This window comes from Schistocerca piceifrons, chromosome 4, assembly GCF_021461385.2.
Source record: "Schistocerca piceifrons isolate TAMUIC-IGC-003096 chromosome 4, iqSchPice1.1, whole genome shotgun sequence".
NCBI lineage: Eukaryota > Metazoa > Arthropoda > Insecta > Orthoptera > Acrididae > Schistocerca > Schistocerca piceifrons.
The window spans coordinates 236,132,219-236,150,618 of NC_060141.1; the positions used below are offsets into that span (position 1 = coordinate 236,132,219).

General features: G+C 39.0%; 1 protein-coding gene across 7 annotated transcripts in view; it reads right to left on the reverse strand.

Moving 5' to 3' along the window:
- LOC124795481 (endoribonuclease Dicer-like) overlaps positions 1–18,400 on the reverse strand; it is a 428,130-nt gene that overhangs the window by 335,070 nt on the left and 74,660 nt on the right. For all 7 annotated transcript variants that reach the window (XM_047259520.1, XM_047259523.1, XM_047259524.1 and 4 more), the window contains exons 3-5: positions 16,056–16,233; positions 4,063–4,188; positions 2,589–2,764 (exon numbers count right to left, since the gene is read on the reverse strand). In XM_047259520.1, the coding sequence (XP_047115476.1) occupies positions 2,589–2,764; positions 4,063–4,188; positions 16,056–16,233 (480 nt within the window). The remainder of the gene's footprint in view (positions 1–2,588; positions 2,765–4,062; positions 4,189–16,055; positions 16,234–18,400) is intronic.

The following is an 18,400-nucleotide window of genomic DNA, read 5'->3' on the forward strand; positions in this document are numbered from 1 at the left end:
TTCCCTACCCTCTGGCTCCTACCCTTGTAACTGCCCCCGGTGTAAAACCTGTCCCATGCACCCTCCCACCATCACCTACTCCAATCCTGTAACCCGGAAGGTGTACACGACCAAAGGCAGAGCCACGTGTAAAAGCACCCACGTGATTTACCAACTGACCTGCCTACACTATGAGCTTTCTATGTGGGAATGACCAGCAACAAACTGTCCATTCGCATGAATGGACACAGGCAGACAGTGTTTGTTGGTAATGAGGATCACCCTGTGGCTAAACATGCCTTGGTGCACGGCCAGCACATCTTGGCACAGTGTTACACCATCCGGGTTATCTGGATACTTCCCACTAACACCAACCTGTCAGAACTCCGGAGATGGGAACTTGCCCTTCAGTATATCCTCTCTTCTTGTTATCCGCCAGGTCTGACCATCCGCTAATTTTAAGTTGCCGCCGCTCATACCTCACCTGTCTTTCAACAACATCTTTGCCTCTGTACTTCTGCCTCGACTGACATCTCTGCCGAAACTCTTTGCCTTTACAAATGTCTGCTTGTGTCTGTATATGTGCAGTTGGATATGGGTGTGTGTGCGCGAGTGTTTACCTGTCCTTTTTTCCCCCTAAGGTAAGTCTTTCCACTACCGGGATTGGAATGACTCCTTACCCTCTCCCTTAAAACCCACATCCTTTCTTCTTTCCCTCTCCTTCTCTCTTTCCTGAAGAAGCAACCGTTTGTTGCGAAAGCTTGAATTTTGTGTGTATGTTTGTTTGTCTATCGACCTGCTAGCGCATATGTATGTATATATATATATATATATATATAAAAACAAAGATGAGGTGACTTACCGAACAAAAGTGCTGGCAGGTCGATAGACACACAAACAAACACAAACACACACACAAAATTCAAGCTTTCGCAACAAACTGTTGCCTCATCAGGAAAGAGGGAAGGAGAGGGGAAGACGAAAGGAAGTGGGTTTTAAGGGAGAGGGTAAGGAGTCATTCCAATCCCGGGAGCGGAAAGACTTACCTTAGGGGGAAAAAAGGACAGGTATACACTCGCACACACGCACATATCCATCCACACATACAGACACAAGCAGACATATTTAAAGACCTTAAGGTCTTATATATATATATAGTGGAAAAAAGGACAGGTATACACTCGCACACACACACATATCCATCCGCACATACACAGACACATGTCTGCTGTATTTTACATAGAGTGCGCTTATTGCAATGTGGTGCCATCTCGTGTTGTCTTTTTGTAGCGTTGACCCATGATGTGTTACTTCATGATACAAAACTGCCAAGGACAGTACTTATACTTATTGCATGTATCAGTTAGAAAAATGGATGTTATGACTTTGAATTTTAATTTCAGACATCTGTATATCTTGTAATTGATGTAACTATGTTTTATTGTCAATGTTTCGTTTGTTAAAGCAGTTGTTAATTATGCCCTGTCTCTTGTATTTGTTTTAGCACCGATGATGACTGATATCCGTCGAAATCGATTTGCAACAAGATAAATAAATTATGTTTCCGTGACTGGTTGCTACATTCTTTATAATTTTATATCCCATGGTCGCTGCACAGAAAGGGACCCTTATGGAGTCCAACATCCATAGGTTCATGACGTATACTGTGGTTCCTCCTACGGCCTTTTGGAGCAACATCTAAATCAAATTTATATCCGCCACCTTAGTCAGTCGCTGTTTAGCTATCCAACACTTGCAGAGCCTCAGGTCACATGGCAGCTCATGCAACTGCCCTCGAGCCTCATCCTGCTCTGGCCTTTCACAGCAATGCTGTGGACATTGATCCACCACCCTTTCTGGCAGTGGTCACACCAGATCATGCACTACTTCTGTTGCTTCTCTCCCAGCAGTTACTGCTGCGGACTGGTGGGTGGTCGGGTGAGGGCATTTTAGAACCACCTGACATCACTATGGAAAGCAAGTACCTGTCGCAGTGTTAGTGATATGGCATTTGTAACTAGGTGCACCCTCTGATGAGGTTACACCTAAGACAGCACAGGACCACTGTGAGCCTCGACTTTGGTTGAACTGCTTACTTAAAGCTAGCTTGTATGACTCTAGGGAGCATTCTGTAACAATTTGTTGAATAAACTATATTGAGTATCTGTTTGTTCTGAGTACAGATCTCCTTTAAAAATAACAGTGCATAGCAGGGGCTGGATAGGGAAGAACTAAAAGTCAGCAAAGTGTTTAAGAACAGAAACTACTATTCTATCTCACAAATTAAATGTTTATAATTTTTTCTATTAAAATTTATTCTGTCTGTCTTCAAGGCAAACTCTGAAAAAGAAAAAATACAATTCTGTACTCAATATATTTTCAACTAATATCATGAAATGAGTATTATTAAATATAAATACCCATCATCTTGGACACAGCAAATAATAATGACCCATCACCAACCAATGTATATTTTTACAAACTGCCTGATCACCAAGAGCATCTTTACTTATCTCCACCTCTATCATGCGGAACAATGACCTTGATATACCAATGTTCTGTTAATCTTGCAATAAAGGATAGTATTTGCATTAGTCAAAACTTCGTACCTCCTTACTTCTGGTAACAGTGATTCTTCAGCAGTTGATATCTTGCACTTAAACGTATCTTCCAGGTCCTTCAAACACTTGACAACTCTTGAAACTTTACAGTCACCATTTATTAAACTGCCTGAAAGCCCAAGCAATCTAGGATTTATGTGCAACTTCAATATGTTTTCTGCTGCCTGGAACAATAAATTTAAAATAAAGCTATATAAAAATAAATGCTACAGAGGCAATGCTACACTAAATCCCTGCAATGGTGAGGAGAAAAAAGCTTTATTACAACTCTATCCATGTATCAGTTTTTGGGTAAGAGAATAAACAAAAACCATGCGCAAATCACATTGTAAACGTAGAAGGAGAGAACTTGAAGATATGTCACACTGCTGGTGCTGAAGCTACAAATATCTTCCTGGAGTACTTTATGCAACAATCAGAAATATGCAATACTGGTGTAACGCTTGTAAAGCCATTTTGTGATAAAGCATACTGCTGTCATGTACGATTATTGCAACAACTAAAAATTTGGGACATGTTTCACAGTGAGTAATACTACTGTATATGTGAACACTCAATGACTTAAGTTTTCTATGAAAATGAATGTATATTTGGATTTAATGATGTACAACCCCTGTGGGTTTACACTAAATTTAAGACACACTCAATAATTCAGCACTTCCAGTAATCTGGCCCCCATATGTGCAAGGATTGGCCAGATTAGCATGAATATACTGTACTGATATGCATGTGTAAGAATCCCTAGGTTTTCCTTTCCATGTTTTCTGACACAGTCTGTATAAAACTAATTGTGCTGACTAACATTCCCATAATATTTCTTCGATTTTTGGGGAAGTTCCTCTGAAAAAAAAAATGTTGTGATCATTGCAGAAGCTTATATGCATTGCTTCAAGCATTATCCTTCTAATTAACAATTTGTTGCAATTAACATCTGCCTATCAGCTTCTTAAGCAGCTTTATGAACCTCTTCACAAATTGTCGTAAAGAGTACTAGATAAGGTAAATTTGTAACTTACTCAGGAATGCATGTGAACTTCCAGTTTTTCCCACATTGCCTTCATAGATAACTTCAATTCTTTTTTATTTTTTTTATTTTTTTAATGGGAATAATGACATTTATTTGACCCTACATAAGAATGCAAGAGCTTCATGCAGTAGATTTTTGTATGATATGTTCCAATGTAGACATTCAAACAATGAAAGGAGTAAAGGTAATGAATCATCATAAAATTGAGAGCTTATCAATAATTTCACTCTTGCTTATGCAAGTGTCAACTGCTCAACAATTCAACTACACAATGGTTTGTATTCCAGGCAGTACTTTCCAGTGTACTGTTAAGTGTTGCACTATATATTAATGTTTATTCACAGAAATTTTCACTGCAAGGCTACATTATCAGTAACAGTATTGTCACATCATTGTAAACTTAATCATCTTTGAAAGGTTTTCATTTCAACATACCTGCTTCATAGGGTGGTTGCCTGTGGCAGCATGGCATTCATCAAAGACAACAACACATATTCTGTTAACATCTAGAATGTTATGGACTATAATGTTGCATAAGATCTGTGCCGTCATGACAAGCACCTGAAAAACATAGATATATAGTTGAAGTAGACTGATTGGCTAGTAAGCATATAATTAATTTTAAGAGCTATACTTCTAACCTAACTGAGCACCACCCACTGCTATACTGACTAGTCCACATTGAGTTGGACTGTGATAAGTGTTTCCTCAACTTCCCAAGGATGATTGTTATACACACCCTACAAATAGACAACATACTTCTCTGAAGTTCTATGACTTCGTGATAAGAAGTTTAGTGTCAGACTACATATATGAAGATCCAGTGTTCAATCCTCATTCTGTGACAGGACTACTTCTTTTCAATTGTCCTTCCTTTTGTCCCTGCCATTAATTTATTAATGTAAAAAGTGCCAAGTTGCAGTGTGGTTCAGAGTCCATGTTAAACTGTAGGTCCTCCTTTAAATCTCGAGCAGACATGCCATTTTTCATAACACAAGTGGGGGCACTGCACACTTTGTACACATGCAAAGAATAGCCGTCTTTGTTACCAATGTAAATACGTATGAGCAAAATTACAGTTTAATAGTAGTTTAATTAAACAAGATTAAAATAAATTAACATTATGGTTTAATTAGACAATGATAAAATAAACTAATGTTATAAGAGCTAAATAACTGTTTAATTAAACAATGATAAAATAAACCTTTCACTGTACCACTCTGTTCTGCATGGGTCAAACAAACACTGCTGTAAATGGTAGGTGAGTACGAGTGAACAGCATTTGGCTGTTTGGATCACATTTGCATTTGTTTTCTCAGACATCACTGGTTATTGGTTTTTAAGTGAACCATGAAACTTAAGTTCACATGATCTCTACTTCGGCACTCACCTCAGTGTGAAAATAGTTGAAAGCATTCACTTTCAGTCTGCTGATCCAATTTTGTTGTTGAACATTTCAGGAGTATGTAAATGTTTCTAATAATAGAACATAGATATTATAGGTGCCTGAGGGAGTCAAGAAATCCACTGCAGAAAATGCTGAACAAAATTAAATGCATTTGATAGGAAATTCCTGAAGCGCTCAAACATCCAACTGGGAGCTCTGAGAAAAATGATGAAATTCATTAGCATTAATTGTTCCATCAGGTGGGTCCATGATAGTAAAGACATATTTATGCAGCCATTCTTGTGGCTTATAGATGTATTCGTGTTGTTATAGAAGCTTTTAATGTAATAGCCAAATAGATAAGAAAACACTGTTCTCTTGATCATGCTACCTGCCGTACAACAAACTATAAGTGTGTAGCAGATTTTATCAAGTGGCTTGCATGACATATGCCTATTATTACCGTACATTAATCGTACTTTATAGACATTATCTTCCTTAGAAGGACTTTAATAAAATCCTAGAGTGCTTCGCATATGGCACTGCAGACATACGGGAACATCTTAATTTTAGCAGCTATTGAAACACAGAAGAAATACCTATATAACTATCTCCAGTTGTTAAAAAATGTAAATGTAAACACTGCTTTGCTTCAGGCAACAACTGCTCCATCACTAAGTAGTGTTACTTTTGAAATTAACTCCTCAGTTCTTGTGATGATCCAACAAAACTTCTCTACATGATTAAGGAAGGCTGTAGATGCAATTCAATAAGAAGTGTGCATCCATCATGCTTGCACAAAAATTCATAAACTTTAAATTTTTCAATGTCTATACTGCTTCACTTGTGTCACCAACAGCACACACATCATACCAAATAATACTCTCTCTCATGCCAAGTGTTCTACAGAATGAGAGCTACGTGCTGATAACTTGTGCATCAAAATAACAATAACATAGCATTTGTAGGGTTGGTGTGCTTTGATGCTCATTCTCTCATGTTTTCTTCCATTCCCTCCCATATAAATGTCCATACAGTTAAAAGCAAATGGTAATTAACACCCGTGAATTGTTCTTGAATGTTTATTCACTTTTTCCTCCTCCCTCACACTTTTAATGGTGTTGCCCTCAACATAGGCAAAGCATGAGCAGATATGCATATGGAGTCTTTTATAATATTTCACAATAGCTAACTCTTTTCCTTGTTTTTATACTAGTGTCCAGCCAGTCACCTTAATCTGAAATGAAGTTCTCAATGCTTTGCTTTTATTGGCAGACTTATAATGTAAAATTATTTTGCATCATAACCATAAAAATTTGAAAGGAAAAGCTTGAAATGTGTTAAGCTTACTAATACAGTGAGGCACTTGTTTGGAAGCTAACAAGCTTTAAGCTCAGGGCCACAAACACCAACCACACAATCTACATCACAGTGCCAACATGATTTGTGAACCAAAAGTAGTGAAAGAACTTCTCATTGTATGCTATATGGGGGCAGGGAGGGGTGGGGGGTCGGGGGGAGGAACTAACATTTTTATGTTCCCAACAGTGGGACCATATACTGGTTTCTGATTTAAATTCAAGATTTCCTCAATGTCTCGTGACCATGAACACCAGTGACTATTCTCCAATATTCTTACAAGCGGAGCACATCACATACTGCAGGATGCTAATGCACAATCAAACCCTGACTAGACATTTTTGTTTAACAGTACTCATTGTGCAGTCTGACAACATAAATTCATAGTATACTGTGAATAAACCCAAGTTTCATCCAGTAAAAACCACTGGTTGGTATCATTCTGGTGCTATGTTTTTATTATTATTATTTCTTTCCTTTCTCAGACGTTATGTCTGGTTAAAAACTGAAAGTGATGTGGACCTTGATCAAGTGTGACTTCCTTTTAACTGTACGGTATATGTTACATTGCATTTAGGAACTTTCGGGTAATTTAACATGTATCAATAATTACAGATTTCTGCAGTTGTATACACACATTTGGATTTAGCTGTATTGCCTTGATGTACTGGTAGATATTGTGTGGTATGACTCCTGTAGTTGATAGTGTAATTGGTGTAATGTCAACTTTATCCTGATGTCACATGTCTTTGACTTCCTCAGCCAGTTGGACGTATTTTTCAATTTTTTCTCCTGTTTTCTTCTGTATATTTGTCGTATTGGGTATGGATATTTCGATTAGTTGTGTTAATTTCTTCTTTTTAATGGTGAGTATGATGTCAGGTTTGTTATGTGGGGTTGTTTTATCTGTTATAATGGTTCTGTTCCAGTATAATTTGTATTCATCATTCTCCAGTACATTTTGTGGTGCATACTTGTATGTGGGAACGTGTTGTTTTATTAGTTTATGTTGTATGGCAAGATGTCGATGTATTATTTTTGCTACATTGTCATGTCTTCTGGTGTATTCTGTATTTGCTAGTATTGTACATCCGCTTGTGATGTGATCTACTGTTTCTATTTGTTGTTTGCAAAGTCTGCATTTATCTGTTGTGGTATTGGGATTTTTAATAATATGCTTGCTGTAATATCTGGTGTTTATTGTTTGATCCTGTATTGCAATCATGAATCCTTCAGTCTCACTGTGTATATTGCCTTTTCTTAGCCATGTGTTGGATGCGTCTTGATCGATGTGTGGCTGTGTTATATGATACGGGTGCTTGCCATGTAGTGTTTTCTTTTTCCAATTTACTTTCTTCGTATCTGTTGACGTTATGTGATCTAAAGGGTTGTAGAAGTGGTTATGAAATTGCAATGGTGTAGCTGATATACTTATATGAGTGATTGCTTTGTGTATTTTGCTAGTTTCTGCTCGTTCTATAAAGAATTTTCTTAAATTGTCTACCAGTCTATAATGTAGGTTTTTTATGTCGATAAATCCCCTTCCTCCTTTTCCTTTCTGCTTAATGTGAATCTTTCTGTTGCTGAATGTATGTGATGTATTCTATATTTGTGGCACTGTGATCGTGTAAGTGTATTGAGTGCTTCTAGGTCTGTGTTACTCCATTTCAATACTCCAAATGAGTAGGTCAATATTGGTATAGCACAAGTATTTACAGCTTTTGTCTTGTTTCTTGCTGTCAATTCTGTTTTCAGTATTTTTGTTAGTCTTTGTCTCTATTTTTCTTTTAGTTCTTCTTTAATATTTGTATTATCTATTCCTATTTTTTGTCTGTATCCTAGATATTTATAGGCATCTGTTTTTTCCATCGCTTCTATGCAGTCGCTGTGGTTATCCAATATGTAATCTTCTTGTTTAGTGTGTTTTCCCTTGACTATGCTATTTTTCTTACATTTGTCTGTTCCAAAAGCCATATTTATATCATTGCTGAATACTTCTGTTATCTTTAGTAATTGGTTGAGTTGTTGATTTGTTGCTACCAATAGTTTTAGATCATCCATGTATAGCAAATGTGTGATTTTGTGTTGGTATGTTCCAGTAATATTATATCCATAATTTGTATTATTTAGCATGTTGGATAATGGGTTCAGAGCAAGACAGAACCAGAAAGGACTTAATGAGTCTCCTTGGTATATTCCATGCTTAATCTGTATTGGCTGTGATGTGATATTATTTGAATTTGTTTGGATATTAAGTGTGGTTTTCCAATTTTTCATTACTACGTTTAGGAACTGTATCAATTTAGGATCTACTTTGTATATTTCCAATATTCGTAGTAACCATGAGTGGGGTAGTTCCATAAAAACACGGGAGAACTGCCGGATATCAGTAACTTCCTGCCACGATATTTCGGCGCAGAGTCTTCTGGCCATCTTCAAGTGAATGCCACTGTAGTAGTACTGGCGAGTAAGGGCTGAGCTCCGCTATTTAAAGCCTTCTGAGGTGACATCGCGCATGCGCTGCTCAGCGTGCACGTTCATAACGGCTCCGTGCGCTGTGCCTCGCGCACTCCACTGCGAAAGCCTGGCGTATCGGTGTCAGGTCGATTTCTATCTCTATGCAGATAACTACGTTGACTACAAAGTTTCTCTATAACAGGATTCCAAGCAGAGTTCAGCTGATAACCGCTATCTGATATTCGGCAGTTCTGCCGTGTTTTTATGGAACAATCAGTATGCCAGGAAAGCTTTAAACAACACATGAGTGGGGTACACTATCAAAAGCTTTTTGGTAATCTATGTATGCATAGTGTAGCGACCTTCGTTTAGTTTTAGATTGATGTGTCACCTCTGCATCTGTTATCAGTTGCTCTTTACAGCCTCGTGCTCCTTTGCAGCAGCCTTTTTGTTCTTCATTTATAATTTTGTTCTGTGTTTATGTGTCATTAATTTCTGTGTAATGGCTGAAGTTAATATTTTGTATATTGTTGGTAGGCACGTTATGGGGCGATATTTTGTTGGGTATGCTGTGTCTGCTTGATCTTTACGTTTCAGGTACGTTATTCCTTGTGCAAGTGTATCAGGGACTGTGTATGGGTCTGCAATGTAACTGTTAAATAATTTAGTTAGATGTGAATGTGTTGAGGTGAACTTCTTTAGCCAGAAATTTGCCATTTTATCTTCTGCAGGGGCTTTCCTATTGTGCGTAGAATTAATTGCTCGGGTGACTTCATGTTGCAAAATTATCACTTCAGGCATTTGTGGTACCATCTTGTATGTGTATGTTTCTACTTGTATCCACCGTGCATGTCTGTTATGTTGTACCGGGTTTGACCGTATGTTGCTCCAGAAGTGTTCCACGTCTGTTATGCTTGGTGGATTGCCTATTTTAATATGTGTGTTATCTATTGTCTGGTAAAATTTCTTTTGGTTTGTGTTGAATGTTTGGTTTTGTTTCCTTCTATTTTCACTTTTTTTGCATCTTCTAAGTCGTTTGGCCAATGCTTGCAATTTCTGCTTCTTTTCATCTAATTGCTCTATCGCTTCTTGTTGTGAAATTTTAACTAACCTTTTTTGTTTTTTGTTTGATGTTTCATTTCTTATAAATTGTGTTAGCTGTCCGATGTCTTTTCTCAGTTTTTCTATTCTGATCTGTAGCCTGTGTTGCCATGCTGGTTTTGTGGGTTTCTTCTGTGTGTTGTTTGGTTCTGATCTCTGCCTAGTGTGTATATTTAGTGTAGTGAGTGCTCCTATATAAACCAGTAGTTGTAACTTTTCCATTGTTGTATTTTCATTTATTTTGTTGTGTATGATTGTGTTGATAGTTGTTATTGTTGTTTCGACTTGTGGGTTATTTGGTGGTCTATGCAAGAATGGCCTAATGTCTGTATTTGCGTCTTTGTATTCAATATATGTCAGCTGAAATTTTTCTTCTATATCTAACATGTGTGTCACTTCGTGTTCTATTTGTGCTTGTTCTGGTGGCTGTCTTTACATTTCATTTTCCTCTGATTGCTTAATTGATGCGTGTTGTTCTTTGTTTGTTTGCTCTGGGGTTTTTGAGTCCATTACTGTATTTTCTTCTTCTTCTGATTGCACGTTATTTTGTTCCAGTATTTGTTGTACTTGTTGTCTGATGTTTTCGAATTCAGACTGGGGTATCCTGTTATTTTTTATTATTACACGGGTCTGATCAGCTAGTCGTCGTTCTGTTAAAAATTTTAATTCTGGGTATCTGGTAATAAATGTTGTGTATACTTGTGATCTATATCCAGTTGTGTTGGTTCCTAAGTTTGTTGCTTGGTACTAACAGAACATGAGGTGTCGGTTAACTTCATCTGACCATCTCATCCTCTGTCTCTGTTTTCCTTCTAGAGCGGTTGCAGGAAGCATATCCTGCAAAACACCTCTATTCGGATTTAAATCATTTTCCATGTGGCTAGCAGTGTCGTTACCATTGTGGATGGGCATAGGGTTCAAGCGTCGTCCCCGACCCTGACAGCGCTTGTCCGAGGCTTCATTAGTTCTGTCCTGAACCAACTAATCACACTAAAAGGGGGGTTAGCCCTATTAGTGGTTTGTTCTTTTCGTCGCCTTTTACGACTGGCAGAACATACTGGAGGCCTAGTCTTTTCCCTGGCCTCCACGGGTTATTATTACTATTATTATTATTATTATTATTATTATTATTTTAATGAAAAGTTTTGAAATTGTGTATTCTCAGTCACACAAATAATGAATTAACTGTTTATTCTGGGACCTTCCAACACCATATTCCATGGACTGAACAATTTTCCTCAGCTTCCTCATTTTAATTCATACTTTAATTCCCCTTCGCTTATCATCATGTCCATTCTACTATAATTTGCACACAATCATTGTAATCAAATTTCACATTTTAAACTGCTTTTGGTTGGAATGTCACTGTAAATAATCTCACAACCACTTAGTTCTGATTAAGGCTGGAAGTTCCAGTTTCAAAAGATTGTAAAAGAAGAACAACTGCTCAGAATGAAATCAATTTTGAACAGAATATTATCAAAAAGGTGGAAAGATTACAAGGGGGAGAGAATGGGTGGGGCGGGTTGACAAATATTTTCCCACTAGATAGCACTGTAAGTGTCCTAATGTAAATGGGTTCAGCTACAAATGACACATGTATGCAATACGATGTCTAAGATGTGAGCTGCACTTTAAATCAACATACTGCACAATGTTATGAATATAATAGAGGGAAACATTCCACGTGGGAATAATATAAATAAAAACAAAGATGCTGTAACTTACCAAACGAAAGTGTTGGTTTGTTGATAGAGACAATAAAAAACACACAAACACACACACAAACACACACACACACACACACACACACGCACACACAAATTTCAAGCTTTCGCAACCCAAGTTTGCTCCATCAGGAAAGAGGGAAGGAGAGAGAAAGATGAAAGGATGTGGGTTTAAGGGAGAGGGTAAGGAGTCATTCCAATCCCGGGAGCGGCAAGACTTACCTTAGGGGGAAAAAAGGACAGGTATACACTCGCGCACACACAAACACACACACACACATAGCCATCCACACATATACAGACACAGGCAGACATATGTAAAGGCAAAGAGGTTGGGCAGAGATGTCAGTCGAGGCGAAAGCACAGAGGCAAAGATGTTGTTGAATGATAGGTGAGGTACGAGCAGCGGCAACTTGAAATTAGTGGAGGCTGAGGCCTGGTGGGTAACGGGAAGAGAGAATATATTGCAGGGCAACTTCCCATCTCCAGAGTTCTGATAGGTTGGTGTCAGTGGGAAGTATCCAGATAACCCGGACGGTGTAACACTGTGCCAAGATGTGCTGGCCATGCCCCAAGGCATGTTTAGCCACAGGGTGATCCTCATTACCAACAAACACTGTCTGCCTGTGTCCGTTTAAGAGAATGGACAGTTTGTTGCTCCGCACGTCCAGGGCCTCGCTGCGGTGGAGCACTTCCTGTCACACCGATCACCTGCTACCCTACATAAAACCTCTTTCCTCATTACCTTAGCTAGCATCATCCTAACCCACAACTTCTTCACTTTTAAAGGCCAGACATATCAACAACTAAAGGGAGCAGCCATGTGTACCAGGATGGCCCCCTCGTACGCCAACCTATTTATGGGTCGCTTAGAGGAAGCCTTCTTGGTTACCCAAGCCTGCCAACCCAAAGTTTGGTACAGATTTATTGATGACATCTTCATGATCTGGACTCACAGTGTAGAACAGCTCCAGAATTTCCTCTCCAACCTCAACTCCTTTGGTTCCATCAGATTCACCTGGTCCTACTCTAAATCCCATGCCACTTTCCTCGACGTTGACCTCCATCTGTCCAATGGCCAGCTTCACACATCCGTCCACATCAAACCCACCAACAAGCAACAGTACCTCCACATTTTCACAGCTACCACCCATTCTATATCAAACGGTTGCTTCCCTATAGGTTAGGTCTTCGTGGCAAACGAATCTGCTCCATTCCTGAATCCCTGAACCATTACACCAATAACCTGAAAACAGTTTTCGCACCCCACAACTACCCTCCTGACCTGGTACAGAAACAAATAGCTAGAGCCACTTCCTCATCCCCTCAAACCCAGAACCTCCCACAGGAGAACCCCAAAAGTGCCCCACTTATGACAGGCTTGGGTAACCAAGAAAGTTTCCTCTAAGCGACCCATAAATAGGTTGGCGTACGAGGGGACCATCCTGCTACACATGGCTGTTCCCTTTAATTGTTGGTATGTCTGGCCTTCAAAAGTGAAGAAGTTGGGGTTAGGATGAAGCTAGCTAAGGTAATGAGGAAAGAGGTTTTATGTAGGGTAGCAGGTGATCAGTGTGAAAGGAAGTGCTCCATCGCAGCGAGGCCCTGGGCGTGCGGGGCAACAAACTGTCCATTCACATGAACGGACACAGGCAGACAGTGTTTGTCGGCAATGAGGATCACCCTGTGGCTAAACATGCCTTGGTGCACAGGCAGCACATCTTGGCATAGTGTTACACCATCCGGGTTATCTGGATACTTCCCACTGACACCAACCTATCAGAACTCCAGAGATGAGAACTTGCCCTTCAATATATTCTCTCTTCCCGTTACCCACCAGGCCTCAACCTCCACTAATTTCAAGTTGCCGCCACTCATACCTCACCTGTCATTCAACAACATCTTTGCCTCTGTACTTCCGCCTCGACTGACATCTCTGCCCAACCTCTTTGCATTTACACATGTCTGCCTGTGTCTGTATATGTGCGGATTGATATGTGTGTGTGTGTGTGTGTGTGTGTGCGCCAGGTGTATACCTGTCCTATTTTCCCCCTAAGGTAAGTCTTGCCACTCCCGGGATTGGAATGATTCCTTACCCTCTCCCTTAAAACCCACATCCTTTCATCTTTCTCTCTCCTTCCCTATTTCCTGATGAAGCAACCTTGGGTTGCGAAAGCTTGAAATTTGTATGTGTTTGTGTGTTTTTTATTGTTTCGATCAACAAACCAAGGCTTTCGTTTGGTAAGTTACAGCATCTTTGTTTTTATATATACCGCACAATGTGCATGACTGTACAAGTTTGGCACTTAACACAACTGACACTGTTAGTTAGGTAAGCCCATCCACCACGACAACAATGTCGTAAATCAGATGGGAAAAATTGGTTTTTAATTGTCCTGAGGGCAAAACCAGCACAAAAAACAACAATGACATCAATTTTTAATTTCGTGAAACTGGTACAAGACACGTTCAGTATGCTGTTCACTGTCTTCTGCTGCAAGTTGAAATCAAGAAATAGAATGTTCCATAACAGATCAGAGTGTCTCTTTCAGAATGTGTTGTGCAATGAGTGCCTTCAGTTGACAATATTTGTAATTTGAGCACTGAACACAGCATCCTTCAGATAACTCAACAGCCAGAAATCACATGAATTAACGTCAGGTGACTTGGACAGCTAAGCTGTAGGGAAATGACAGTTGATAATTCTATCATTTCCAAAATTTCTCTTCAGCAGCTGCTTCACTGTCTGTGCAAAGAGCAGAAGAGCACATCTTGCATAAAAATGATCTTACCCAGACATATAGGCCACTGAAAGGTTAGAATGATTGTGTGAAAAGACTCATAGCATTTACCAATGACAGTACAAGTAACAGGATTGGCAGTGCCATCCTCAAAAAAATACAGCCCTAAAAATAAATGGTGCTGTCAACCCGCACTACAGAGTTCACTTTGTAGAATGACATGGTACTGATACCAACTGATGTGTGAGTCGATTTTCCATTGCCTATGTTCTGTAATTCTGTGTATTGGCATGTCCGTGGATGTGAAAATCAGCTTCGTATGTCCACAGAATATTCCATGACCATTCACTGTCCACTTCCATGTGAGGAAAAATTCTAGAGCAAACATTTGTATTACTGGCAGGTCAGCATGACGCAATTCCTGAACATGAGTAACTATGTACAGATTGCAATGCAGGATGTTTTTAGAATTTTCTGCATTACACTCAAAGGCATGTCCAAGGCACAGGCAAATCCCTGTGCACTGCATGTTTGCACCCCACCATTCGACTCCTCCTGCAACGCTGTGGTCACACCTTCTACTGACATCAGGTCAATTTTTTTCATCCCCCTGCGACATTGCACTTCAAAAAAATCTCTCTTTTACGAATTTCGTAATCATTTTTTCCAGATTCTTGGCAGACATCAGACCAATGCCCTTTTTCATACCCTTGAGTATGCGGAACTTCTACAGAGCTACTGGCACACGATCACCATTCTTGTAAAAAAGTTTTACCAGCAGTGCACAATCCTGCACTGAGACAGTCAAGCCGATCATCTCAGACACAGACTGAGAAACAGCTGTGTACCCTACAACCTACTTTACACAGTCTGCCGCTTACAGTGCAATCTAGTGGTAAAATTTTTGTTCAATATATTTCAATTTCCATAATATCCCCCCCTTTTTCAATAATATTCTACTCAAATTTGATATTATTCAGAGCAGTGGTTCTTTTTTCTAATAGTGTTTAGAAACTGCAACTTTAATTATAATCACCCTTTATTTCATAAATATAATTTTCATACAAAAACTGTAGGAACCAACCACCCATCTGCAGATTAACAACAGATAATGTATAGACACTCATAAAAATCATATACAAATTCTCATTTTATTTGTTTGCTGGTTCCATATATTAAAAAAAGTGTGCATAACCAGGACTAGAGTCTGGGACCTTCACCTTTTGAAGAAAGTGCTCTACTGACAAAAGCTACCAAAGCATGACTTAGGACCAGCCCTCATAGCTTTATTTCTGCCAGAAACTCATCTCCTACCTTCCAAACTTCACAAAAGTTCTCCTGCATATCTGACAGCATGAGCCACTCTGCAAAGAATGGATACTGTAGAGATATAGTTTAGCAACAGCCTGGGGGATTGTTTCCAGACTGAATTTTCATTCAGCAGCAGTTTAGCAGTTACGAGATGAGGTAATGACGAAAGTAAAGCTGTGAGAGTGGGTCATGAGTTTTGCTTGAATAGCCCAGACAGTAGAGCCCTTGCCCATAAAAGGCAAAGGTCCAGTGTCTGAGTCCCAGTCCCAGTAAACTTCAAATCAGCTCACACTCCACTGCAGACCAAAAATTCATTCTCAAATGTATTAAAAAAAAAATACAAACCTGATTCTTCTGGAATTCTTCATTCCACTTAGCTTTATCCCAAAAATCCACATTCATTATACCTATGTAACAGCCCACATTCATTTCTGTGTGACGAGAAACATAATCTGTCTGCTGCTGGGCCAAGGCTACTTGGTTTACAACAAATACTGCCAGCTTCTTTCCACGACCGTACTTCCTGAAATAATATGGAACTCATTTTAGTACATTTATTAATTCATTAGGGATAATAAATTCTTTGTATTGACTAAAATCTTATATCACAGTGGTCTGAAGGTAAACTGAATCCAGTCTTCACGAATAAAATCAATGTTAAAATGTTGGCTCAAACACCTATTTACATGTAAAAAACACTGGAATTTACATGTTTTGAAAGTCAATCTTTCACCATCAGAATTCGAGTACAAGAACCTCAAAAAACAAACAATATTAAACACACAAAAGAGGAATAAAAATAAAGTAATGTGCCTACTTCCCATGCATGGGTATCTTCTTAAGATGTACATCCACATAATCCGAACTGACAAAATAAATTAAAATGGAATGACATTTGTCCATGGGTGTTGGCAGCATCAGAATAACAGCCATATGCGAGCATGCCGCATGTATCTTCCTGAAAGCCACATCCCAGAGACAAACACAGATGTAATGCAAGTGAGATCTTTGTGAATGTAAACGTGAAGTCAAAGAGAGACCAAAGGAAAAGATGATGCATAACCATTCACGACAACCTGGAAATTCAAATACCATCATGAACAAAAACTCTGAAGTTATTTGAGACACAGGTAGGCTGTTCATTTACCGTATTACAGTTTCTCACACTATGTAAAGTGAGCTCCAACTGTTGCTGTCCATCTCCAGCAATTAAGGATGCATCTAGAAAGATAAAAGTTTGGTCGGTAACCTCCTCTAGGAGCCTTCTTTCTTTCTTTTATTATATATCTTGGCTGTGGTGAAATGAGAATGAGTTTTGTGAAAAGTAAGTTTCTAGCTTTAAAAATGAATTTTCTGGATATTCATAATGTCTAAAGAGAAACTGTGAATCACAGGAAAAATCAACACTTTATGCATGTCTATTCCTCTAACAAAAATTATTTTAAAACTTTTTCAGGCACTGCTGCAAGCACTGTATTGCTTAACTTATAAAATCTAATATCCTTTAAATCGTAAAGGTTGACTTCAACTGAAAGGTTGGTCTGAATGCCATAGACATGGTTCTACTGCAAATGAGAAGACCTTGCCTTGTTCCACTTTTCAACTGACTTGCCTGGCCAGTTATAGGGGAATCTACAGGTTAACATGAGCTCTGATTCATAATGTAAACTAACATTTTTCACTTCAACATGACATTGTCAGATATGGAAGAAGCAGTAACTCATCGGGAAATAGTTCCAAAAATGATCAAGGATTCATTTGGTAGTTTGACACCCACTTTTTCACTGGGACAAATTCCAGTAATGTATTACTCGCCTTGCAAAATCTTCCTATCCCACTTAATAACAAGTTTCCTAGAGAAGATCACACACTAATGCAAGAAGGGAGGACAATACATGTAACTTAGGGTTCAACGACTTTGAACACAAATTTGATAGATACTGTGCACAAGCTTCAGTAGGACGGTGAAAATTTTCCCCAAGTATTTTTCCAAAGCAATCATCTTGGCATTCCTCTCAATCAACTGAAGGTAACAACAGAAAAACTAAATCTGGATGGCTTGACAAGTTTTGAATCACTGTCCTCCCAAAAGTGACGCCAGTGCCATAAACACAGCACCAGCACAATAGGTAAGAAGTGGAGGAACAATGTGCCCCAGAGAACACAAGATGAATAATTACAGAGCAGGAACAGATTAATCAAATGCTAAGAGTAACAAAAAGGCACGTCACCATGTCAGAGGAAGGATAAATAAAACCTCTTCATCTACCATTTGACATCATCTCTTGGACATGACCATTCCCTATATTTTTCAATGCATTACAAGTACATCTATATTCTGTGAGCCACCATACACATTAGGGAGTAAGTACATAGTGTACCAGCCTTTATTTTCCTTCTTCCAATTCATTTCACAGTTGGTGCGTGGGAGGACATATTGTCAGTACCACCATGAATGAGCCCGAATATCTCAGAGTAGCACTTGCAACCTATATCCTCGATTATTTGCTGGATGTATTCCAATCTCTGTCTTTCTCTACAGCTTTTGCCTTCTACAGATCCCTCTAGTACCATGGAAGTCATTCCCTGATGTCTTAACGTATGTCCTATCATCCTGTCCCAACCCCTAGTCAGTGTTTTCCACATATTCCTTTCCTCTGCGATTCTGTACAGCCCCTTCTCATTCCTTA